The sequence below is a fragment of the Larus michahellis genome, chromosome 6 (assembly GCF_964199755.1).
Source record: "Larus michahellis chromosome 6, bLarMic1.1, whole genome shotgun sequence".
Taxonomy (NCBI): domain Eukaryota; kingdom Metazoa; phylum Chordata; class Aves; order Charadriiformes; family Laridae; genus Larus; species Larus michahellis.
The window spans coordinates 50,208,862-50,234,262 of record NC_133901.1 but is presented as its reverse complement, the minus strand read 5'-3'; the positions used below and the strand labels follow the sequence as shown (position 1 = coordinate 50,234,262).

Here is a 25,401-nt window from a genome sequence, read left to right as displayed (position 1 = left end):
TAATTATGCAACCATTTATATCACTAATTCTTTGGAGCGTAAAAAAAAAAAAAGCAGAGCAAGAGGAGCATCAAGCACATACAGACTGTGTTTGCCCACATGTGACTGTAGAGTTTGCATGAGCTGGAGCTGAATTCTCTGGAGCCCCAGGTAATACCAGTCAAGTGTATGCTTTACAAATTACTGACGCAATTTTCGTTTAACTGTTAACTTACACTGGCTCATAATGGGTTATCTCACAGGGTAGCTGATTCTCTTGTTGCTATTATGGCATAATTGGGTCTTTCAGAGGGCTTGGGGTCAGTAGGAACATGATGTCCACATCTAAGTTCGGGAAAGCGCTTTGGTTCTATGACACTTTGCATTTTCAGTCCAAAAGACGTTCTCTGAAAAGGAGAACTACTTGCTAATTCTTTGTTTCTGAAGGAGACAAGCTAAGTTGGGAGTAAGGAACTGAAGAATTCTAAATTCACTTCTGTTGATCATGGTTTTTCTTTCTTTGTATTAAAATTTACACTATAAGTATAGTTTTGCATCTCTTAAGCTGTCAGCTATGTTAAAAGTACTAAATTCCAGTGTCTGAAGAACTGCCTCATTATATAAGAGGCTGTAATGGAGAAACTGATACTTTTCTGTTGTATTTTTACTTTTGAAATTTTGCACAGCTCCCACTACTCTGGAATGCTGGTTTTGGATTTTACTGCTTCACAGGGAGTTTAACAAGTTCAGTTGTTTGGGTTTTTTCTGACCTTTCACATGTCTACTGTAAGCTTAAAATTACTATGATAAAGTTTTCCAGTCCTTAAAAAAGGCTTTTATTTGGAGGGAGAAAAAAAGGAAAGAGAATGCTTTTCAGATGCACCCAGGTTTTACAGTGCTTCTTTTAAAAGTACTCTAGCAGCTCTTTTGGCTCAGGATCCTATGCTGTAACCAAAAAACCTCCAGTTACTGATTGTCCTTGGCAACTTGAGCTGCTGCCGTTTCCCCGTATCTCACTGTTACGCTTATATTGGATCTTTAAACGTGCTCTGTGACATGCTTGTATTGGGGATCAGTCCATTAATAGTTCATGTGCTTAACTGCAGTGAATGATAGTGTCCTCTCTGAGCTCAGGGCCTGTACCACCCCATGATGCTGTTGCTGGGGAATAAAAGAAAACTGGGTTCTGGTGCTGAGCCCACTGGTTAAGAACATTGCTGCAGAGACCTGTATGTGATTGCGTGGTGGGGAAAGAATTAAACAAAAGCTGACTAGCTGTTCTACCCTCCTAAGTCGGATTTACAGGATTTAAGCAAATCTGCTGGAATTCCTTGATCTTCCTCCTGTTCCTTACAGCTTGAGTATTACACCAGCTCTGGGTATGATTGCTATTAACTACCTCTCTTTTTAGGCTTTCACTGAAGCCCTGTTATGGAGAAAGGATTGATATTCCAGATGGTTTTGATGAGTAGTAGTCCTGCCAGTTCTGGAGAAGTAGGTTGAATTCCAGAGAGCCAAGAGCATTTGAGAAGATGGTACTTCTTGTTCAGAGGGTAAATGCGGAACAATCTGCAAAAATCAAGACAGAAAGACCCTGTAGTGAATCATGGACTTACAATTACAGAACTGTGCTTGTATCAGGGTGAGAAGGTTATTTATGTTTAATAGTGGACTTAGGTTTTTACAACTGCTCCAAACTTGCCCGCACAAGAAAGTTCCAAGCTATGTTTTACTTTATCTTTAGATATGTTACCTATCTAAACTGCCATAGTTACATTAGTATAATTTCCTTCTTGGTCTTCCTCTCCACCTGGGAGAGGGCCATGTAGCCATGAGAAGCTTTTGAGAATCTGAGATCCACCTCTCAAGAAAATGTTGTTACATGTGCCAGAAAACGGGGGGGAGTCTTGGCAAGATGGAATTAGTTCCAAAAGAGGACCTGCCACAGAGCAGACAACTGCAAAATCCACTGTATCTTTGCACAGTTTGTCTTTCCTCCAGAAACTGAATACCAAGCTTGGACTTCTGTTGCTTTTGATACACCAGTCTGTGTTTCCTTTAAAATCACTTTATCTAGTAAATCACTTAATCTAGGAAAGCTTTGCCTTTAGAGGGAAACAACTTAAAAGCTACTGTGAGAGAAATCCAGTACAGGCTTTTGCTAGAGAAATCCTTTTGGTACATGTCAGAGGTTAAATGCAGCTGCTTCTTTCCAGGTCTAAAGGGCTAAATAGGCGAGTGTCTTATGGGAGTTGTGAAGGGGCATTAACAACCTATGTACTCCCAACAAAGGAGCAAATTTCTCTGAATGCTGGTAGATTTTCTGTTCCTGCCTCCAGTATATCCTTTCCCTGTGTTTTCACTGGAGTAATTGGTTCTAAATTCCAACACGTTCCCGTCTTTTCATTTTGTTTTGCTCCTTTTTGCCAATGCTGCCTGAGAGTTAGAGCATGCTGTAGTACCTAAGCTATTTCCATCCTCTGTTGCCCTGATCATCTGCCTCCCTTGCTAGGAGGATGTAGGAGATTTGCTCCTAATTAACTGAGTGTAATTCTTGGCCAAATCCACTGTGTCCAGAATGCACTGTGGTACAAATCCTCTCAAGAAAGGGCTCCCTACTACCACTCAGCAACTCCTGTATAAGATCCAGCATGTAGTGGTTATTTCCTTGCATTTGATGAGTGACTTGAGGATGAGGCAACACAAAACTGTCATGTGAAGTGAGTAATGGGCAATAAGCGAGTGAAGAAAAAAAAGGCTTTTCGTCAAGCCAATGGATTTTTATCAGCCTGTTCCTTGTTTTTATGCTGAAGGTGTCTCTGGAAATGCTACTCAGCAGACTTGGCCAGAAGTGAGCTCATTTCTTAAGGTGACCTTCATGTTTCACGCTGCAGAACACCAGGAGTTAATCCCTCCAAAATCAGAATATAAATCTAGGAGATGCCCATTAGACTGAGTTGAGGAGCAGCACAGGGAAAGTGTAAAAAAATATAAAAATTTGCAAGATTGAACTTCTTCAAATTGACCGATTCCCGTCTTAGTTTTAATAATGTTTAAAAGTTGTGTTGTAGCCTCTTACCCTAATTCATATGAAGGAGCAGTAAGCTGAAAATACTAAAAAACCCGATAGGATTGTTTATAGCAATACAATAATGATCAACCCCCTGGAAAACATCCTAGCCAATGGACTGAAAATAACTGTACAGCCCAAGGTCAAGGATACACTTGATGGAAAAGATCACTGGAGGCAATACCCATGACGGCAAGATTCAGGGCTGAAAATCGGGAATGCACCCTGGAGGGGGATGTGCCACCTGTGGGTTTTCCGGGGGGAGATCTGAGGTCGCTTAATATGAAGTTTTCTGGGTCCCGAATTTGGGGAGAGTTTGACCTCGGGAAGCTGCGAGCACCTCATCGAGCAGGCAGCGGTTGGGGGATAAAGTCCAGATTCCGTCCAACAAGTCTAATCTCTGGGAAGCGTGAGCGCACAAGCCGTCTCCTTCCCCAGCTCTGTTGCTGGAGGTTTTGCAGCAGGATCCAGCCCCGGCTGGACCTTGTGTGCCCCGGGGAGCGGGGGAAGAGGCAGCCCCGGGAAGGCGGCGTAGCCGGAGCGGGGCGGAGAGGCGGAGGCTGGCGCTGGGGAGAAGCGCCCTCCCGGAGCAGGGCAGAGGGAGGGACAGCGGGGGTGCGGGCTGCGCCCCACCCTCCTGCCCTCGCCGCCTCCCGTTTTTAAGGCTGCTAGAGAAATTCTGGGGCATGTTCTCCTCCCTTATTTCTCTCCCCCCTCCCCTTTCCGAAGAGACGAATCAAGGAGAAGAGATGAGAGGAGGAAGGAGAACGTGAAATTCCAGGATGCTGCTGGGAACTTTGATCTCTTCCCTTACATCCCTCTCCCTGCATAGAAATGGAAGAGGCATCACGCTCCCTCCGGAGCGGAGAGGCTAGTGCCCGGCTCCTGAGGAAGCCCAGCTGCAGAGCCCGGGGAGGAGGCAGCCGCTGAGCCCGGCAGCTGAACGAGAATGTGATGCTTGAAGAAGCTTCTGCCCACTTTGTACAGGAGGGATGGAGATCCCCAAAGTACTCGGGCTCCTGGTAGAGCTCTTGAGTCTGTTATCCTGTCTCAGATGTGTGCAGGTAAGAAATGGTTATTCTTCTATCTGCTCGTAAGAAGTCACATGGCTCTTTTAATATCCTCACTGTAAGTGTATCTTGTTATTCCTTGACTATGTTTTCCAAAGCATCTATGCAGCTGTGGTCTCTGGGAAGGGCTGGGGGCTTGGGGGGGGATTTATTTCGTTGTGCATATGAAATTCAGAAAAGGAGACAAAGCAGGAAAGCAGGACGCACAAGGGCTTGCAGATGCTTTGGCTCAGATTTCCTATGTTTCTCAAGCGCTGCAGTGACCCTGGCAGGAGAGATCCTTTGTTTCTGTTCTTCGCTGATTGACTGATAACCCCTATTGCTGTTGTGGACAGATGATTTATAGCCACATGGACCTGGGTTTGTGACTGCCGCACAGGCTGTTTGCACTAAAATTTGGTGGTGGCGATAGTGAGTGTTGGGGGATTTTGGAAGCTGCTACAGGAACTGGCAGCAACTAATCTTTCATTAGAAGGGAAGCATATTACTTGGACTGCAGTTCTTTTGTTTATGTTCTGTCTCCAAGAAGAGCAGTTTTGGGCTTTCATATATAGCCTGTTAATAGTCCAACCCATCCCTCTATTGCCTGCAGGCTTACATGTGTGTGCAGGTGCACACTAAAAGCTAGGAGTTGGGGGACCTGGATTATGGCTCGGTGGCCTGTTTGATGCAGTCACAAAGGTGTAGTTTAGCTCACTTTCCTCTCTTTGCAAAGAGCTTTGAGATCCTCAGATAAGTCCTTTAGCATTGTTGGTTCACAGACCATTATGTGGGCTTGTAACAGCCTGATACACGCACATAGATGGACTCTTGGCTGAAAAAGTTTTTCACTTAAATGCTGTTTTATCTCTGCATCCCCTTGTGCATACATACCTGATATCTGATCTGCTGTTTCTGAACCGTGTCAGGAATTCCTCTTCAATATGCAGTGTCACATTCTGACTTCTGGAGGGTGATGCTGGAGCTTGGCCATGGTTGTCAACACCTGCTGGACCATACTCACAAGCTTGATTTGAAAATGATATTTGGCATGAGTAGGTGTCGTTCTTGTCAAGTATCTGTGGGAACTATCCCTGCTTATCCCAGAGGTGGATTCGGTTTAATTCCAAATTTTTCGCTTCCACGTTTCCAGGGAGGAGTGAAGCTGAGAAGCAAAATTACTGCATTTTGAAGAAAAATAGAACCATTTCTAATAGTTAGTCTTCCTTATATGTAGAGCTCTGTTCTGTGAATTAGAGCTCCTTGTTCTACAAAAGTATTAGAAATGTTCATATAGAAGTATTTAGAAATGAATTAAACTACCAGGAGCTAGCAGAAGCATGTGCAATTTCTTCTTCTCACTATGGGTCTGTGAAGATCTTGCACCTGCCTGCATACCGTGTAATGGTGTTGAAGTGGAGATCCCTATCTCTCAGCCAGCAGTCAAGTTATAACCACCAAAAACACAGTCTACAAGAGGAAATGCAGTTTTGGGGCTGGACAGGATGCTGGAATTCTGGGTGCTTTGTTTCATATTTTTTGTTCTTAGCTATTTAACCCCATTTGGATAATAACACTAGAGGCCATATCATACTCTCATGTTTTAAAAACAAAATCCTCAAAAAGCCTTGTTGGATTTTCTTCTTTAGGTGTTTCCTACTTTGTATACAGATGTTTATTGCTATTTTAACAGGGATTCCTGGGGGCATCATCCCATCACATGGACACATCTCTGTTTGCTGCTGTGGCCACAGGTGGCTGGCCCTATGCATGGAGAGAGAATAAGTGGTTATTCATTATTTTTCTTACTGGTAACAATGATTTTCCTCTAGCTTTTCTTTCCATAGGCATCTCACTCAGGCTTCCAATTCTACTGGAAAAGAACAAACAGGAGCTTGTAACATAGTGCCTTGATCAAGGGTAAATCTCTGCAGGCCAGTAATTATTCATTTTGTTGTTAGTGGGCAGAGCTGTGATTGGATTTGAAGAGGAGCAATGGGGAGAGTGGGGAAGAGACTGGTTACTAGGGTGTGTTTGCCTAAAGCAGCAAAAGGCCGAGCTGCTTTTAGGACATGCCCGTGTTTATTTCATCGGATAATCATCTCTCTGCTTTTGCTCTGTTTCTTTTCCCAGGCTTTCCTGGGATCTCAGCCCAACCAAAACCACTTGCAGAGTGCAGGTAAGAACAAGAAGTTATTAATTCAGTCATCGGGCAGATTCTTTCCTGCAGATCTGAGACCATAGGTACGACAAACCACTGCTACCTGGCGTTCTTCCTTTCTTTCCATCACTTCTTCAGTCTTTTCTCCTGTGTGCCTCAATGTCTTTTTATCTCCTTCCCCAAAATGGCCAGACTGCTTTCTTTTCTTCATGTCTAATAGTTTTGCAGTTCCCTGCTCCTCCCACATGTCCTTTTCCTTTCATCTCTTTCTCTGCCTCTGTCTTTTTTTGCACATTCACATTTCCTCTGCTCTAACATGCTACTGAATTCTCATATGCCACCCCCCGCCCCTGGGTCCCAGTTGAGGCAAAGCGCATGGTGTGTTTTCTGGACACCTACCTGTAACTGCTTCTTATTTTTGTACCTTGCAATTAACCTTTAGCTGTCACTTACCCCCTTGGGGCTTGGCAGTGGCTAGAAGGCAAATAGCATGAGGCAATGTTTCTTTGTACCCTTGTTGTTTATCCTATGTGCCTTTACAGCACAAGGGTTTTCTGAAAGTGTTGCCTTTTTTTTGTTTATTCAGTGAACAGGGCTATAACTGTTATCCATTTATGAGTCTGCTTTTCCCATGTTACAGACTCTAAAAAGCCCACCCTCACACAGAGTCGGGTTCTGTTTTCCCTCTTTCTTATTTCAGGGTCATGAATGGAGAGTTTTCTTCTTTTGTTAAAGAAGAAATTAATTGTTGGGGACTCTTTGCTTGAGATGTTTCACATGGGCGCTGGCCCGGAACATTGGCACCTGCACTTCCCCCAAAACAGGTTCCCTTTCCCTTCCTATATATTGTCCAAGTTCAGATAAGTCAGGTGATATGGTAATGTGTACAGGGAACATACATACAATGAAATACAGTGTCATTTCCCACCTTCCTGTTTTATAGAATGAAATTATAGCTAATTTTAAACTCTTCTCAGTTTCAGTCAATTTAGACAGGCAATTAATCTTCTGAAGAGCCTAGGATCAAATTTAAGAGAGTATCTTATTCAGGTGCTAAAGCAGGTGGGGAAGGAAGTGGAGGAGTGTGTGCCAGGCTCAAGTACTGCTCCAGTAAGTGAATACATCTATGGAAGTAAACAGTAATGGGAACCAGTTCAAATTGTCTGTGTTTGGGCCCAGAGTTAATACATTTCCAAGGTCTGGGCAGTTCATGACTTCAGATCGAATTGTGTTTTAGATAGTGTCTATTATAAACATTCTTTGAGCAGCTGCCTTGAAGAGTGATTGAATTAAAATCAAGCCAGTAGCAATAAAGACAGCAGACACAGGATGTGTTTCAGGAGATCAGCTGCTGTCTCCCATATTGTCTGAGCCTTGCTGTGTGATGCTGTTGCATGAAAGGGGCAAAGCGGTTTTGGCAGAAAATAAACCCCCTTGCGTTCTAACACTCGTCACTGAGGTGGGAGGCTAGGTGCAGCTAGGTTTAAGTTCTGAGTGGTGCCCAATTCACCATTCCAGTCCAGTCGCATTTAATATGTATTAAACTGTTATGATTTGGATACACTAATAGTGGACTGCACCTTCAGTCTAGTCATGCTCATGAACTAGCATGGCCACTCTCGAGTCTTTGGTTGCGTTCAGTGAGAAACCGAAACAACTAGCTACTTAAACAGAGCGGTTTATTTTAACAACAGATATATAGGTTCTTATGATTGCCGGTGATAAATACACTGTCTGCAAAGCACGTCCAAATAAGAGTATTGTTAAATACACAAAAAGCGCGACAAAGTTATAAATTATACAGCCTGGCTACAAATGTAGGAGAGAGAGTCTCTAGAGAGATTTCTAAGTTTCCTGAGATAGCACTCGGTATAGTCTAAGTCTTACCCAAAGGTGTCCCTATGTGGGGGAAGAAAGGCTCAGCCCGTCGACTGATCCTGGAAGTCAGTGGTGGAGTTCTCCTTGACTTGTTCGTGATGGTGTCTTCCCTGATATCCCCCCTTTCTTGGGCTATTTTTATACTATTTTTTATCTTCAAGGTGGAGTTTGAGTGATTTTAGTCATAAATACTTTTATTATGATTGGTGTACTCAAGGAGGAGTGGTTGTACCTTGGAGGCGGGTAGCCTTCAGGATGGAGGTGTGTTTTGGTACGTTATAATGAGCAAAGGTCACACAAAGGACAGCATTTCATCAAAATTTGACGAAATGTTGGCTCAGGGTAGTGAGTAGGCAGCTTATCGGTTCCATAGTACCATTTCGTCCCCGTATCTGCTATTCGTCACAAGGCAAGGCCACGGAATGATCACATTCCGTTCTGTCACTCGTGTAGCTTCACAAGCAATCTTGTACAGGGAATCGCAGAAGTTGCATTCTTTGCATGCCAGCTGTGGCTGTATTCTACCTTAGAAGCCTTTTGATTTTATAACTTAATGTGTGAACAATGCTGTATTTTTGGCCATTTTAGTAATTATTCCACAGATGCCTTAAGTGATGCTAACAGCTCCCTTCCTGTGCCCAGCATCCAGCGTGTGTGGTGTCGGACCTCTTGGGTATTACAATGGGTCGCTGGCAGTCACTGAGGCTGGGGCAGCGTGCCTCAACTGGGCAGAGTTCCCCGATTACGTTCAGCAGTACCCAGACCGTGGCTTGGGAGACCACAACCACTGCAGGAACCCAGATGGGGGAACCACACCCTGGTGTTTCTACCGGCTTGCGTCAGGGGCCATCGGCTGGGCTGACTGTGACTGTAACCAAGGTAAGGGCTGCTGCGGGTCCCTGTCAGTGCCCAGGCTGCACCGTCTGGGGGGGCGACTCAGGCCAGAAACATGTGCTGCACAAACTTGCAAGCAGGAGGTGGGACACCCTGTGAAAGAAGCACAGTATACTAACTGTCCCAAATTGTTGAAATAATTAGGAATAGAGGCTAGCCTGTGTGGGAGAAGAACGTCTGTATATAGTAGGGGGTGGATTTAAGCTGCTGTACCCATAATGCTTTGTATAGATGTTTTTATTCTCATACAGGGAGATGACTTTTTTTTTTTTACTGTTAACTTATGCCACTTTGAAAGCAGTTTAAGTTATGTGGAAAACAACCCACTACTGCTCCTTAAGTGTCTGTATCAGAGCTCTCCTCCTGTAATTATAGCAGTTCAAATACAACAAGGAAAAATCTTCTGTGGTTAGGTTTGTAAGTCTTCCGTAGCAAGGTAGGGTATAGGCTTACTTTAAAATTCCTCACAGTGCTGACACAAAGACTGCTGCTTATTTTGAGGCATCCAGGGGAGCTGAGCTCTCTCAGTACCCTGACTCCAGTGCAGCACTCTTGAAAATGTTCTGTTTGTCCTCCTGTTTTCTGACCTTGTTCCCTTTTCCTGCATTTTGCAAAGCAGGTAAAGCATTAGTTTAATAAATAAAATGACAAAGTCTTTTCCCTTGTCAGTGGAAGTGTTCTCAAAGACAGCTTCATTAAAGGCAAGGACACAACAAGTGTAGTAGTGCTGTGTGCCTGCATTGAGGTACTACAGACAGAGGTGTACCCCCTCTCCCAGTACATAACTGAGCGAGATGTGCTTTCTAAACAGTGGTAGTTGTAGTTGTAGTGCAGTGAGAATTGAAATGGCATTTACATTGGCACTCCCTTTTCTTAAAGAAATTAAAGAAGATTCATCTGCTGTGAATCTGAACCTCTAGCTGTAGCAACAGTGACTCATAGGTGAGGTGATCGATAGAAAATAAATCAGTAGAGCATCATAAGAATTAGAGAGCCTGCCATTTCCATACACCTTTTCAAGGTGGCATGTAAAATCACTCCCATTCCACAAAAGGAAAATCCTGGAGCTGCGGCAGAACCCGAGTTTCCTACTGATATTGCCATGGGTTTGAAATGGATGTAGCATCAGCCATTCTCCCAAGCAGCCATTGCTGGATCTGGCAGATGCCACAACCGGCACTCCTTCATACAAGTTACTTCAGTGACAGTACCAGCAAAACAGGGATGAGAAAATGCAAGTGCAGTTCATGACCAAGACTTGCTGGTCTGAAACCTCAATCAGAAGATAGCAGCTTTTTTTTTTTTTTTTTGCTTCCCTTTTGGAAGGTGCTGTGCGGTTGGCTGAAGATAGTAGTGTGGAGCTGTACTTCAATGGACTCTGGGGCACCATCTGTGCTGACCACTGGACTGACTGGGATGCCAGTGTTGTCTGCAGGCAACTAGGTCTCAGGTGGGAACCTCAGTCTGGTTGTGAGAGTTATATGCTCATGTGGCCTTGGAAATAACAGCCTCTCTGGTTACAGTCCCTCTGGCATAGTGTGTTGGTTGGGGGAGAGGAGTTTGTTCTGTGGGCTCATTTCCCACTTACCAGTGTCCTTTCCTACTGTTTTCTTTCCGTGGCTATGCCAAATCCCAACCAGCATTTGCAAGAACTCTTTAAAACGATAGTTTCTTCTTGGTGCTCCAGGGTGTGGTGAGTGAGCTGTGAGATTGTATCCCCTATGTAGTATTACCATCTGGAATTTGTGTAGTGATCTATTAGAAATTTTGAGAGTGTAAACCCTCTTTGGGAATCTGGGATTTGGACCTTCAAAATTCCAAATAGCAAGGGGATAAGGCCCACAGAGAAGGAAGAAGGTGATTCAGATAGTTGGATGTTTGAATCTGTTGATGGGTTTGTTCATCACTCTCAAGTGAGGGTGCTGTTTCTGACCAGATCAACTTCTCTGCAGTAAGTAAGAAGACAAAATGGGTTAGATGGTAGGAAGTGCTTTGCACTTGCTTGTGCTTTTTTGTTAGACTGTAAATAGCCACCCCTTTATGCACTCCCAATCAACTGGGCTCACTGGGATGTGAAATGCCACAACTGGGATGGTGAGTCACAAGAATGGAGGGGAACTTGTAAATCAAGCAGTACTATGAGGTTTCATTGCTTTCTCTGTACCAGTGAGATCGGCACAGCTGGGAAGAAGAGTCATCCCGGATTGTGGCCTGTTCCCCTGCACCTGCAGTCAGCAAACTGCCATGGGGATGAGAAAGCCCTGCTGCAGTGTGGCTATCGGGAAGCTGTGTCAGGAGCTTGTAACCAGGGGAGTGCCACGGTAACGTGTGTCCCTCCAGAAGGTAAATCTCCAGGGGAGGTTCACTCCCTGTTTCTTGTGTCAGTGTTGCTGATAAGATGTAAAATCTAAGGTTGGGAAGCTGTGGAGAGACAATCACTGGAGCATGTTCATCTTTCATCTGCTATACAGATGGTTATCTTCCTTCCAGTGGAAAATTATCCATCCTTTCCCAATCCCAAATACTCAGAGAGGGCATAGTTCTATGATCATTGAAAGATGGCTGTTGCTTATGAGCACATCCCCTTTTTATCAAACCAGGTTTTTATCTGCAGGTAGCAAAGTCCTAGTCACTGTAGCATCCAGTTAAAGAGCCAGCCCTGGACCAGTGGCACCCATACTGTGGGCTGCAATCACAGATGCTTTGGGGGGTTTTTAGAGGGGAGGATGTAGTAGAGTGGGACACGACAGCCCAAGACCTCCTCTGGTTGGTGAATGGTTCTACACCCTGAACTGCTGGATGTGCTGTGTCTCTGTCTTATTCTGTTGTGCTCTCTCTCCCTTTCTTGAAGCACAGGTGTAGGTGCCCCACTGCGTTTAGTTGGGGGAAAGGAGAGCTTTGAAGGTCGAGTGGAGGTTTACCATGATGGCAAGTGGGGTACCATCTGTGATGACCAGTGGGACGACCGGGATGCTGAAGTAGTTTGTAGGCAGCTGGGACTCAGGTAATTTCCCTGCTGTACGTCATGGAGTGGTAATAGAGGCAGGTAGAATGAAGAATGTGAGAGCATGTCCTTTCATGGTAGTACCAGCCCTTTCTATGGGAAATGTACAGAAACCCTGGGAAAGATAATTCTGGACTGATCATCCTATAAAGGGATTTTGTACTTAATTCCTGTCAGCTTTATGGGTTTATGCTGTGAGGGGAAAAAAAAAAAAAGTTGGTGCACCCCTGTCCGAGATCTGTTTGTGTTTACCCCTGTTCGTTACTTTTGTACGCATGTCCTAATGCAAATCTTCTTGTCCTCAGTGATAACTTGTCATGGTGATTTCCATATGTCAACTGCAGTTGTTCACTTGGTTAAATTTAAATACATCCAGTTTCACTGACTGCCCTTACCCTCTTCAGACAGGAAAGCAAGAGAGAGCACCTTGTTCTCCTCTATGCCATTCAGCACTTAACATGGGAGCTGTTGTATACTGAGCATTCTTGAAATTCAAATCAGTACAGAATTGTTTAAAATAGGATGTTCCATTTTGAGATCCCTTCAACTTTGGGTTTTACCTGTTGCTGAGATTGAAACATCATTGTCCACAGAACTCCCCAGGGGTCTGAACTGTTCATGTTGTGGGCACATTTTTGTTATGTGTTAGAAGGTCTTGTTACAAAACTTTCCAATAAGGTATTTTGGGTTAACAGTTGTTAACACCACTGTGTCCAAAATACAGATTATCTATGGGAGGATGCTGGCCGAGTCCCTGTGCAAGGCAGACTCCGAGCACACAAGACTGTGACCTTCCTTACTGTGAGTTTATGTGTCTGTACCGTTTGCAGTGGGAACCCGAAAGCCTTGTCATGGGCTCACTATGGGCAGGGATCTGGCCCAATCCTGCTGGATGAAGTGGAGTGCTCAGGCAATGAACTCTCACTTGACCAGTGCAAGAAGAGTGACTGGGGACAGCAGAACTGTGACCACATTGAAGATGCTGGGGTCTCCTGTGACCCTTTCACAGGTACAGATCTACAGCTCTACGCCGGTCAGATGTGGTCTTACTCTCATATTACACAGCTTCCTCAGCAGATAGCTCCCTGGCTTCAGGATCCCACAGGGCTCCTGTTTATGGCTCCCACAAGGGCTGCCAGATGTGGAGACAGAGAGCAAGCAGAAGGTGGGAATGGATCAGAGCCAGACTTGGTGGTGTTCCCATTGCTTTCCACAGGTGGCATGGAAAGGCCGAGGTGAATCCTCCCCTGACAGGTGGGCATGTTTGGGAGCAGTGAATGTTTGGGTTTTGAGTACCCATGGATATCTGTGTCTTCGATTTCTTTCACTCATGGTCTGTACAGAGACTTGAGCAGTGGGGCACAGGCAGTTTGTTTTCACCCCTGCTGAGCGCTGACCTTTCCTTCTCCCACTCCTTGCAGAGGGCACTGTCAGGCTGGCTGGTGGCCGCAGTCCCAGAGAAGGCAGGGTAGAAGTTTATTACAATGGAGACTGGGGCACAGTATGCGATGATGGCTGGACAGACCTCGGTGCCCAGGTGGTCTGCAGGCAGCTGGGCTTCAGGTAGGACTGAGAGCATGTATAATGTCTGTGCTCCCTAATTTGAAAGATTAGATTCCGTCCCCCTTCACTGGGATAGGCTGGACCTTACTTTCTTCAATGCTGTCTTTGTTAGAAGGGTTATTACCATCATACAACTTTCATTCAGGAAAGATTAATAGGTATCCACACTCTTTCCCGGGGCGGGGAGAAAATAAAAATCTTTATTATGTCTTGCCTAGGTCTGTTTTGAAAGCAGGTAACAGGTTTGATACTGTCTTTATGGACCCCTCACCAAAAAAGAAAGTTCTCTCAATATACCTTAAATTTCAGCACTGCCACCTCCTCTGCTCTGTCAGCTGAGTGATATCACTCAGCTGCTCTGTCAGCTAAACACATCACCTGCTTCAGTAGCTGAACAAAGACCATCAGGGCAAAAAAGAGTAGTATTAGCGATTATCACAATGCTTTTCTTTCAGACCGTTGCTGAACTGTTGTCCCTCCAGGTATGGTTTTGTGGAAGACTTAAAAGCAGGATATCTAGGTTTTTTTGCGGATTTTTTAGTATGAGTAGGGTATCCTTCTAGAATTTCAGTTTTATAGACTGAAGAAAAGACTAAAATAAGGTCTTCCCTTGGAGTTCAGCTGCATACTGTGTTTGTCATCTCTTGTAGTGCCCAAAAGTTTGCAACTTTCTGCATTTCAGATCCAGGTAGTCGCTTCCTATAAAAAGAAGTAGAATTAATTAAATATTGGTATTTTTGATGCCTCTTCTGCTATCCCCTCCGCAAATTGATGTACCTGGTGTCATGTCTGCAAAGCAGCCTCTGTGGTATAGTTGGCCATCTGTGCTACTCTGACTGTGCCTTTGACCAGGCACTAGAAAATGGACTGGTCTGAGAGGGCCTCCATGAAAACTGAAGCTGGTGAGATGTGCAAGATGCTTGGCTGCCATCCTTTGTGTCACTTAGTGGTTTAGGTCAGGAGGCCACTGATATCACAGCTGAGCTCTGCAGGGGAGTTTCCCTTTGGGTCTGAGCTTGGGTCCCTCTGTGGGATTAATAAATTTTAATGAATCTGATGTTACGTTATGTTCTGTTTCCTTCCTCTAGTGGTCCTGCTACCCTGGCCTCTGAAGGGGACTATGCTGCTGGCCAAGGCTTCATTTTACTGGATGATGTGGCTTGTGTGGGGACAGAGCTGTCCCTCCTGGACTGTCCCCACAGCAACTGGGGGCAGCATGACTGCTCACACGCTGAGGATGTGGGAGTCCGCTGCTCCCCCGAGAGCAACACAGTCATGGATGGCAGCCTGGGTAACTCGCCTTGCCTCTTGCCCTGGACAGTGGGGAAGTGTCACCTGCTGGTCTGTTCCTTTGGACACTGTGGCAGATGTGGGAGTTTTCTCTGTGCTGTCTCAGTGAGGGGGCTGCTTTTTGAGGAGGACTCTTAGGAAGGAGACCTGGCTGTCTTGGGGCTCCACCAGGCGTATGGCCAGGCCTGCAGAGAAACAAACTGAATTGTGTTGTCGGTCTCTAAAACAAACCCGAGGGGCTGAGGAACGGTGGCTGCCTTAGTGTGCCCTTGCTCACTTATGAGATGCCTCAGCCCCATGTCTGTGGGAACATGGGAACCCTTTAATTAGGCCCTTTAGGAAACTGGTGTAGTTACATTAGTGTCGCACCTTGCCAAGACAAGAGGACTTCAGATGTGAGGGGCTGTTGTGTGGAAATTGGCACTCTCTTGTGTGGATGGCACACTTTTAATTAAAATTGTGAATGTATTTCAGGTTAGAATAATTTCCTTTTTCATATGAGGCCTGATACTCTTTCCTTTTCCTATTACAGGAGACTTTCCAATTTGTTAGATATTTTTAATTGAAATAAATGGCACCCAACTTTTTTGTTTTTCCTAGGTGTAGAACTCTTCTATTGCCTAGAATATAATAGTTTTATAATTTAATGGATTTATTTCCAAGGCACGTTTAAGCTTGTCCACTCTTGGCGCAGGAGTTAATAACTTTCATTCTGTTCTTGTTCTCCTCTTTACTCAGCTTTTGGAATATGATCCACTAATTATTTCCAGTATGTATTAAATAAATTAATATGTATGTAGTCTTCTGATTCATCACAGAGGTGAAATGAGGGACGTAGTCTTCATATAGAAACACTTTTTGGTTCTTTTTTCTTTTTCTTTTTTTTTTTAAGCTTGCTGATATCTGGGATTCTTCTTTTCCTGAAGAACCCAGGTTCTGGGTACCTCACACTCTGGTGTTTTTGCTTGCAGCAACCCATCTGTTTTCTGCTGCAGGGCCTCCTGTGCGGCTGGTGGATGGAGAAAGCACCAAGGAGGGACGGGTTGAGGTATTCCTGAATGGGCAATGGGGCAGCATCTGTGATGATGGCTGGACAGACAGAGACGCTGCAGTAGTTTGCAGGCAACTGGGATTCAGGTAAGAGCTCTGGTACGTGCATCTTATGGATAGAAACAGCTCTCAGGGGATCGCTTCTTTCTGGACCTGGGGGCTTCATTTCTTACTTTTGGCATATCTGCATATGCTTGAGGGAGTAGGGTCCCATTCTCACAGTGCCTTCAGCAAGTACTGTACTACTGTCTGCGTGTAGAGGGACACATAAATATTATTTCTCTTAAAATGTGCTGCTGCATCACATTCGCCTGCCTCCTGCTTGTTGTAGATTGGCCACCCTCTCTCTAATTGCAGTGGTACAGCAAAAGCCAGGCCAATGGCTTATTTTGGTGAAGGCTATGGGCCCATCCATCTGGACAACATAGAATGCAGTGGCACAGAGCACACCCTGGGGCAGTGTGTCAGACCTGACACTGGGATTCACAGCTGTTGGCACAGCGAGGATGCTGGTGTGATCTGTGACTATGTGGAAGAGAAGGTCCAAGACATCAAAACAGGTGATGTGCCCCTTTCTTCTAAGCAGAAATCTGAGGCTCCAGCTGTAGTATCTCTGCATGCTTTTATGCTTTTCCCCGTAGTTCTTCTCTTCTTTGGCTGAAACTTCACCTACAAAATAAGCATGTCCTGTCCTGCACCTCCTACTTTTTCCTTGTTTTCATTGTCTCCTCTTAGGAGCACAGGGTGCTCCAGAATGAGGAGCTCCACCCATGTCAGGTGGGTGCCTGCAGAACTTCCCCACAGCCAAGTCACTGTACCCTTCCTTAAAGCCATAACCATGAGCAAACTTTGGGGTTTAGAGCACTGAGGAAATAGCTGTAGAGGTCCCATTCCTGGTGTAAGACTACAGATACTGGAGGTAAGCACCTCCACCAAAACTTGAGCAAAACTATGGGATCAAATCTTCTATGTATTCCCTATGCACAACGCATCACAGTCTGTTACTATGAGGATTAATGCTCTCGGGGAAGGCTAATGGTATTTAGCTCTGTGACAGCAATTCTTGATACTAGCAAAGCTGAAGGTATCTACTCAACTGCTCTAACTTTGCTGTGCAGGTCCAGAATCTGGTGTGTGTGGGATGCGCCTGCTTCACCGTCGCAAGAAAAGGATCATAGGTGGAAACAAGTCTCTCAGGTATTACCCTGTATGTGCCGGGAAAGCCAGAACTGGTTCCAGCTTTCCTACAGGCTCTGGAAATAGACTGGCAAACACTGAATACATTCACACATTTTCACTGGTGATTTTTGAACTTCATTTGAACCAGTGGGCCCATCTAGGGGAGAATGCACACCAGCTGACCCCAGATGAAGCAGAGTGGATGGGAAAAGAGGAAAACAGCTCCTCTGTGAGTGATGCCTATTATTCCTTTGTTTCTTTTTCAGAGGTGGTTGGCCATGGCAGGCCTCACTACGGTTGAAGGGTTTTCGTCGAGATACTCGGCTGCTGTGTGGAGCAACGCTGATCAGCAGCTGCTGGGTAGTGACTGCAGCCCACTGCTTCAAAAGGTGTGTTTGTGAGTGGGAAGCCCTGAGGGATATTCAAAGATGAGCAAGATAACCTTATACAAGGCTATCCTCCCATCCCAGTGGAACCACATGAGCAAAGTTTCTAAAACAAGGCCTTCAGGTTATGATGTGTGTGATCTTGGAGCACTTCTGGGGATGACTCAGTATAGGCTTGCTTTATCCTTCACTGCTTACACCTGCCCTCTTAACTTTGAGGCTTTACAACTTAAAGGCATCCAGCATTTTACCATTCTTCAGTGCTTTAAGGAACTGTGAACTCAAGGTCACATGCCTTGCAACTGTTGTAGACCTTTTCATAGGGGAAAAGAAAAAAAGAAGTCTAGTGCACAGGATACCCATTCACCCCAACAGCTGGCATTATCACATCTGCTAAAGAGTGATAGACACTGGCTGGTAGCTGGCACTGTTTTATCAGTTTGTCAGGACGTGGTTCAGTCTCACAGCAATTTGAAACTTGTGCGAGTCTGTTTCTCTTCTAGTAGGATTATCAAGACCTTGAGTGTCTTTTTCTCCAGGTTTGGTGTTGATGTGCGGCGCTACCTGCTGCGGGTGGGCGATTACCACACAGGTGTAAAGGATGAGTTTGAGAGGGAGCTGCCTGTAGAGCGGATCATCCTCCACAGGAACTACTGGGCTGGCAGCAACGATAATGACATTGCCCTGGTCCGGATGCGGGGCAGAGAGGGGCACTGTCTCTCCTTCAATCACCACGTTCTGCCTGTCTGCCTGCCTGACAGGAAAGAGAAGTCTGACATCAACAGGCAAGCTTGCATCATCTCTGGCTGGGGAGACACAGGTGAGTGATGAGGCTTTGAGGAGGAATAAAGGTAGGGAAGTCTGGGTTCAGAAGCCTACACAGGCCATTAATTTATGGCACAACTCAAGGCCATGTTCTCACTGCTCCTATTGTCTGTGCCAGCACATGGTGGCGAGGTGAGGTGATTTTTGTGCCATTGTGTTTTCTTCTGATTTTGAGGCTTCTTGAGCATGCCCATGGTGGAAGTTTTGTTTGCCATAGCATCCTTCTGAAGCTGTGGGAGAGAGCAATGCTGCCATCTGGTCACAGTCCTCTCTTTCTTCCCCCTTCTACACGTTTGCCCACAGCAGACCCCTTAGGCTGCAGCCTGTGCAGAACTGGTGAATAAAGCCTATGGGAGGCCCCCATGTTTCCATGACCTCCTGCCTTCATGATACTGTAGTAGTGAAGTGGAGGCTTAGAGGTGGAAGGAACCTCTCTCAGACAACCTTGCTTGATCTCCCTGGGTATTGCTGCAGGGACAGTTGAGCTCTGAGGCTGGTTTCTGCAGTAGGTTCAAGACAGCCTGTACCTGTCCTCTTGCAGCATATTGCTATGGAGCTTCCTAGGTAAAAGGGAGCAGGGAATATTCTAGAAAGTATTAATTATTAAATACTTAACACTCTCAAGGTGATATTTTAAAATGCTGGGCTCAGTGGAGTCCTGACATGCATGCATTAGCAAGGTCTGGAGACAGCTTGAACTCTAAACAAAGCTTTATAACCAGCTGTCCACTCCTCCCCCATTTGGGGCTTAGAGATGCAATGCAGGGCTTGGGGCAAGGAGGCCTTTCTGGGGCTGCTGTCACTGGAGCAAAGCCATAAGTTCAGAAAGACTTGTTGCCAAAAGGCAAATAGCATCAGGAGCTTGTCTGTTGATTTTGGACTTACCCATCCTTCACAGCTGCTACCCCAAGTGTTTAACTGCAAATATACGTTTTTCTTCAGAGTGAGTTGCACCAGGTGCACGTGTCACTTCAGGGTGTCTGGAGAGGATCAAGGAGAAACTTGGCCATGTAACTCCATTAAGCTGTACTGGGACTTAATGGCTAGAATCCCTCCCACGCATGAAACCCAGCTTTCCTAGTAAGAGGTGCAGTTAGCTGCTACCTTGAGAACTTAGTGTAAACCTTGGGCACAGAAAGGTCATACTCTCATATAGCATGGGAACGTTGTGTTCTGACTAACTCTGGGGTAATAAAGAGATTTGAGCAGAGACAAAGCTGGCCAAAATGAAATCAGCTCCCTTTGAATAATATTTGGACGTTTCTGAAATTCTCTGAGGAATAAGCACTTCACAAATATTACTGCATTTATTCTCTTGAGAAAACACTGTCCTTGTTTTATAGAGGAGGAAATGGAGGCTCAGAGAGGTGAAATAAATTGAATGAGGTTCAAGTTACTTGTTGGCAGAACCAAGAGTAAGACTCATCCTTTGATGTTACCTCTTTCTCCAACCTCTTCCCCATTTCTTTGATCTTAAAGCTCTTTTTTGTGGTTTGGCTTGGCAGTACTGTTTTCTAGTGGTTCAGAGATGCTGAGTTTGGCCTATTTCTGTGCCGCAGTCTTGACATTAAATGTATAAACACCTGTTTTTGTGTGGAGCACCATTGCTCTAGGTCCCTGCTGTTGTCTGTAGGTGAATTGGTCTGGATGGTCTGTTCTGTTCCAGGGAAGTCCTATTCAAGAACCCTGCTGCAGGGGGTGGTGCCTCTTCTCCCACGGGAAGACTGTGAGGTTCGTTATGGGCAGAAGTTCACCAACCGCATGATTTGTGCCGGGAATCTCTCTGAAGAGAAACGGGTGGACAGCTGCCAAGGTGACAGTGGAGGGCCGCTCATGTGTCAGAGATCAAACGGACGATGGATCATTTTGGGGATCACTTCCTGGGGTTATGGCTGTGGTCGGAAGGATTCCCCCGGTGTGTACACAAAGGTCAGCAAATACGTACCCTGGATCAAGAAAGTGACCAAGCTAAAATGAAAATATCTGAGCTCTAGGAACTTCAGCGTATGGTCCTTTTGCCCTGCAGCAGCAGAAGGCTTTGGCTTCTGGCTTGTGACTGACTGATGGAGATTTTTCTTGTCATTGGACATTGGGAAAAGACTTTAATGTAGAACTGGGAGGAAAAACAGTTAATGGCTGATTCTTTAAAGTCTTTAGTTTCACTTTAGTCCATAATCTCTGAGCAGAGAAAGCAGGTGCACACTGGTAAGAATGATAAGTCTATGTTGCTCTGACTATCTGAGTCCTGTAATGCCATCACACTTGTTCCTTCACCCTGGCACACAGAAATGGTAGAAGTGGAGAGATACACGCCTCTGTAAATTTGTTCCCATTTTTGTATGTTTGCATACTTGAACAATGCTGCAAGGAGAGGTGAGGTGCTCAGAAGATAGCACCAGGCTCTGGCATAGTGGAAGTCCTCAGATATTTTTTCATAACAGCCCTCTTCAATTCCAGGAATCAGAAGATTTGACCTCAGCTGAGGAACAGGCCAACAGTTGGATTTTTTTTTTCCTTCCCTGTTATGTTTTTAGGGGGAACGTTCTCTCTTCTGAATAGTAGGTCTGCTCCCATATTATGCCTTTTAAGTGTCTGTCCCTGCTAAGAGATGCTTGTCCCTCCTGCTGTAATCCTGTATCACACATTTCCAGCTGCCAGATGCTATGGTTTTATTGCTGCTTTCTCAATATTAGTGGTTCTTTTGCGTTTGTTCTTTTCTTTTTTTTTCTTCCTTAAAGCAGCATCTCCTAGAATCAGTCGTTGGTGTGACAGTAAATCTTCATTTTTAAGAGACAATAGCTTTCTTGCCCTTATGATTACTACGAAGAACTTAAAAACATGACCTCAAAAAGCTGAATATTTTTCTTTAAATCCAAATGTAGTGTTAATCTCAAACATTCAGGTGTTGAGTCATGATTTAACAGCACTGTGGGGATTTTCTCTTGGTACCTCATTCACCATAGCTATTAGCTGCCCTTTATTTGTGATGTTAGTCTCTAATATCTCTGTGTTCACAGTTCTCCCATGAAACATGGAAATACTCCTGGGATATAGATACACAACAAACACAGGGAGTGAGTAATTTACTTGAGGTGTAAAACAGTAAGTGTGCTGCAAAGCAGCTTCCCACTTGCCCAAAGTGTGTCTTGTTCTTGTACCCTCTGGGCTACGCTTCTTCTCTTCTTTGCACTATTTTACTTTTCGTTCCTCTCAGTGGGAGTAAACTGGCTTAACTCGAGGGTGTGCAAGCAGTGCCATCAAGCTGTAGTTCTCAGCCTGAACAGAAATAATGCTGAGAGAAGGCAGAGGTTATTGAATACTTCAATTTCTTCCTTCCCTCTCATACAAACAAATGAATAGAGTTTCCTCTTAGGCCTTAATCAATTTTGTAAGTTAATTTATTATTCTTGAGTAGGTAGAAAAATATAAAAATAGATAGAAGGGCTAAGTGCGTTAGCAGTTTGCAGTGCACAGTGTTATCTTGCTGTATATAGACAAGCCAGAGAGAAGACAGGTCTGCTCAGGAGTAGGGGCAGAGATTTGACGTATAACTAAAGACCCGAACCTGGAGTAATAATAGAGTGGGACACACGGAACTTGTGCCAAGTGTGCATGTTTGGGGTTCGCTCATGCACTGTCGGGTAGGCAATGACTGGGTCAGGCACTGCCCTGCTGTCTGGAAGGTCTGCACTGAAGGCACTGTGGTGCTCAGTACCTAGGTATTACCAGGGCAAGAACAGAAGGCAGAGCACAGCCTGCGGATTAGCAATGTCATGTTACAGGGCATGTGGTGACAGAGCCCTAGGAATTGCCTTGGATTCAGTTAGTAGTGATCACTTAAAGCTTTATTTGTCTTCTATAAAACAGCTTATAGAAGGTGCTGACCTGGCTAGGTGGCTGATTTTTGTGTGTGAACGCTAAACTAAACAGTTCAATTTCAAGGAATTATAGAACAGTTGGGTTACCAATACTGCAATGGGAACTTTATTTTAAAAACAAATTGTAGGAATCCTGACAACATGCAATGTCGGAACCCCTGCAAAGTGGCCTTTGAGTCAGATCGGGTCTGTTTGTGCCTCTCCTCGAGGGGCTGAATGTCTGCAATGCAGCTTGTGCTGATATTGGGGTTTGAAGTGCCAGGCTCGATCCTTGGGCAGCGCTGTGCCTGGCTCCACGCTGGCTGTGTTGTCCTGCAGCTGCTGGCAGAGAGTCCCTAAGACACAAGCTGCAGACTGCTCCTTATCTCCCAGGAATTAAAATGACAGGAGGACCAAGGGCAATTATGTTACAGACCTCTGGTTTTGTGGGGATTAAATGCCAAATTCCACACTGGCAGCAACACTACCTGCCTGGGAAACATGGAGGGATTTGGAGCTTCTCTTCAGCCTTCCCCAAATCAGCATGCTACAGCAGTTCAGATAGAGTTTCTGTGCCTTGGGTGCTGTCACCTCTCTAGTTTAACCTGGTTTGATCTTTCAGCTTATTCCCATAGGCAACAGGCAAAGAAACACCCAAAGGACTGAAGCTATGAGGCTATTTCCCTAAGCCTGCTTAACTGGTTGCCATTCAGGGGTTAGAATAAATTACCGTGTAACACGAGTGAGACACAGGCCTGGCATTGTCTTCTGAAATTCCCATGTTCTAGGCCAAAGTATTTCTTTCTCCTATATCTTGTTACCAGGAAAGCTGTGAGAATTCTCGCAAAAGTAACATCCCGTAAGTCCTGCATGAGCCAGGAGGAGGGAAGGAAGTATCTGATCTCCTTCGCCTAATTTTACACCTTACTGTAGGGAAGCCTGGCAATACTCTCCTCAGTTGTCCTAACCTGCTTCAAAGCACCACAATTGCTCTTCACTGTTTAAACTGGGACTGTGGCCCAAACCAAGCTCGAGTGCTTTGTCACTGAGGCTTGCTGGAACTGCCTGGTTGGATGAGCGGCACTCAGCCACTCTAGGACTGTATTTTGTACCCAATATTGGCCAGCAGCAGATGTTTCAAAGGATAATATGTGTGAGTTTGTACTGAACAAGTTTTAACAGCCTTTCCTTTTGGGGAATTTTGTTCTTGACCCATTTAAATTAATTACTTGCATTACTATTATTATCGTTAAAAACAGAAGTACAAGTACTCAGTCCTCTAGGTGCTGTACAAACGTTATGCACCATCCTTTTGTGATTCTTTTTTTTCTAAAGCATGAGAATTTATATCCCTAACTTTTAAAAAAAACTATTTAATGTAACCACCCTTCACCTTCCGTATAAATGTTTAATCCCTTATTTAATCCAACTAAGCTCTCAGCCTCAATATTTCTGGCAACGAGTACAAATATAATTTTATTCTCCATAGTGCATCATTTCTTTTTATGGTTCCTGAATTAATTGCTTTTTGTTTTCATTGAATCCCATCTGTCCTTGTCTTCTTGGCTATGAGAGGAAATAAGGGTCCTGGCTTTATATTCTCTGTTGTCCATTACTCATTTTCGAAAACTGTGGCTTCTCTGTCTCTCTTCAACCCAAACTGTCTGGGTATCTGAAAACATGCTGACTGTCTCTCCATGTCTTCTCTTTCTGCTGGATCTTTAAGCTTTGGTAACTAGAACTGAATGCAGTTTGCCAGGGAAGGCTGTGCCATCTGCTGATTATTTTCAATATTATTTTCTATAGTAGGCAACTTTGTGAATGTTGTCAGCACAGTATGTGTATTATGTATGTATGCTGGAGCTAGCTTTAAACTTGCTGGTGTGGTCTTGGTGGCAGCCCAGCTACAATGGGATGAAAACCCACCAAGGTTAATTCCCCTTGTGTCTCAGGCAGGTGCAGGAGCTCCTCTGAGTGCTGAGTGATTGCTGTAGGTATGTCTGGGGAGCGTAACACAGCTCTGGGCAGGGAGCACCTGAAGAGATGTGTAGAGCTTTGCCTTGGCTGACATACCTATAGGGCTGATACAGTCCATCTTCACAACATTAGTCTGTTGGATAAGGCTAATGCACATACACTATTTCCAGGAGCTGAGAGCTCAGTCACTGCCGCTGGTGGCTGCTCTGTGCCATGTGGATGCTGTGAAACAAGTTCCCATAGCAGTGTGGCACACACTGGTTATGTGGGAAACGGAATGTCACTATGACTGGCTGGGAACATTGGCAGGAATAGAACCATGGCTATGGTAAGGGTCTAAGGAGCAGCTATTAGTGCTCCAGGTATCTCTCTTTGAGGGAATACCCCAGTGCTATACAAAGGCCGACGCAGTTCCGGTGTCTTCCTGACCTGCAGTGCCTGCGCTGGTTCCCTTATCAGCCCCGTCTTGACACCAATCCAGGCTTTGGCTGGCTGAAGCTGGATTAAAGATTTCTCCCTTTCCTTTAGCTGAACACTGTTGTGATGATTTCTATGAATTATGTTCTATGCTGTAATTAATCAGGCAGCTGTTTATTAACCTGGACAGGATGTTGATTACCCTTGTAATCCTTGTACCCTTGTAGCAGAGAATAACAGATCAGTTCCTCAAAGGTATTAGTGAAGGTATTAGTGAGGAACTAGGAATGTGGATATTTACTATCATCTCAACAGGGACCTGCCTGTTGTCTGTCTGTCTTCCTTTCTGAACCCAACATCCTGAAGTCTCTTCACCCAAAAAAAACTGCATTGATCTATCAACCACTTGAAGACAGATTTTTATGTGTGTATTCAGCAATCAGATGAAAGCTTTTGAGAGATGAACTGCACTGTGGTATTTAACACCATCTTGATAGACTTGCTGGGAGTTTCTTGCAGCTAGGGGGAACTGAACGGCCCTTGTATGTAACCAGCTTGGGACCGCTCCTTGTGGAACAAAGCACCGTGACCTGGATGAACGCACATCTTGTGGGCTGTATTTTTATGTGGTAAGAAAAATACTTAATTCCCCGTATCAAGGAGAAACATTTGGTTGTGTAGTAACCCACTCAGTCCTATTAAAATCCCATTCTACAAACCCGAGGCCAAATACCTCTGAAATCAGTCAAGTGCCAAAACTGTCATGTCCCCTGGATCAACACCAATGGCTCACAAGGTATGCTAATAAATGGATTATATTGT

The 25,401-nt window shown here is 44.9% G+C and overlaps 1 protein-coding gene across 5 annotated transcripts; it reads left to right on the top strand.

Annotated features, from left to right (window-relative positions):
• Window positions 1–25: 25 nt before the first annotated feature.
• On the top strand, window positions 26–25,401 carry LOC141744554 (neurotrypsin-like). 5 transcript variants are annotated; one of them, XM_074590774.1, is made up of 17 exons: window positions 26–150; window positions 1,391–1,532; window positions 3,779–4,113; window positions 6,232–6,277; window positions 8,780–9,016; window positions 10,358–10,481; window positions 11,199–11,374; window positions 11,888–12,035; window positions 12,866–13,044; window positions 13,457–13,598; window positions 14,687–14,889; window positions 15,884–16,025; window positions 16,296–16,498; window positions 17,057–17,135; window positions 17,384–17,506; window positions 18,043–18,323; window positions 19,995–25,401. In XM_074590774.1, the coding sequence occupies exons 3-17, from the start codon at window positions 4,042–4,044 to the stop codon at window positions 20,303–20,305; spliced, it is 2,466 nt and encodes an 821-aa protein (XP_074446875.1). In that variant the 5' UTR covers window positions 26–150; window positions 1,391–1,532; window positions 3,779–4,041; the 3' UTR covers window positions 20,306–25,401. The 5 variants fall into 5 exon arrangements, with proteins under 5 accessions (XP_074446875.1, XP_074446874.1, XP_074446876.1 ...); XM_074590773.1 differs by having other exon boundaries at window positions 1,391–1,621; window positions 3,882–4,113; XM_074590775.1 differs by lacking the exons at window positions 26–150; window positions 1,391–1,532; window positions 3,779–4,113 and adding an exon at window positions 5,798–5,909.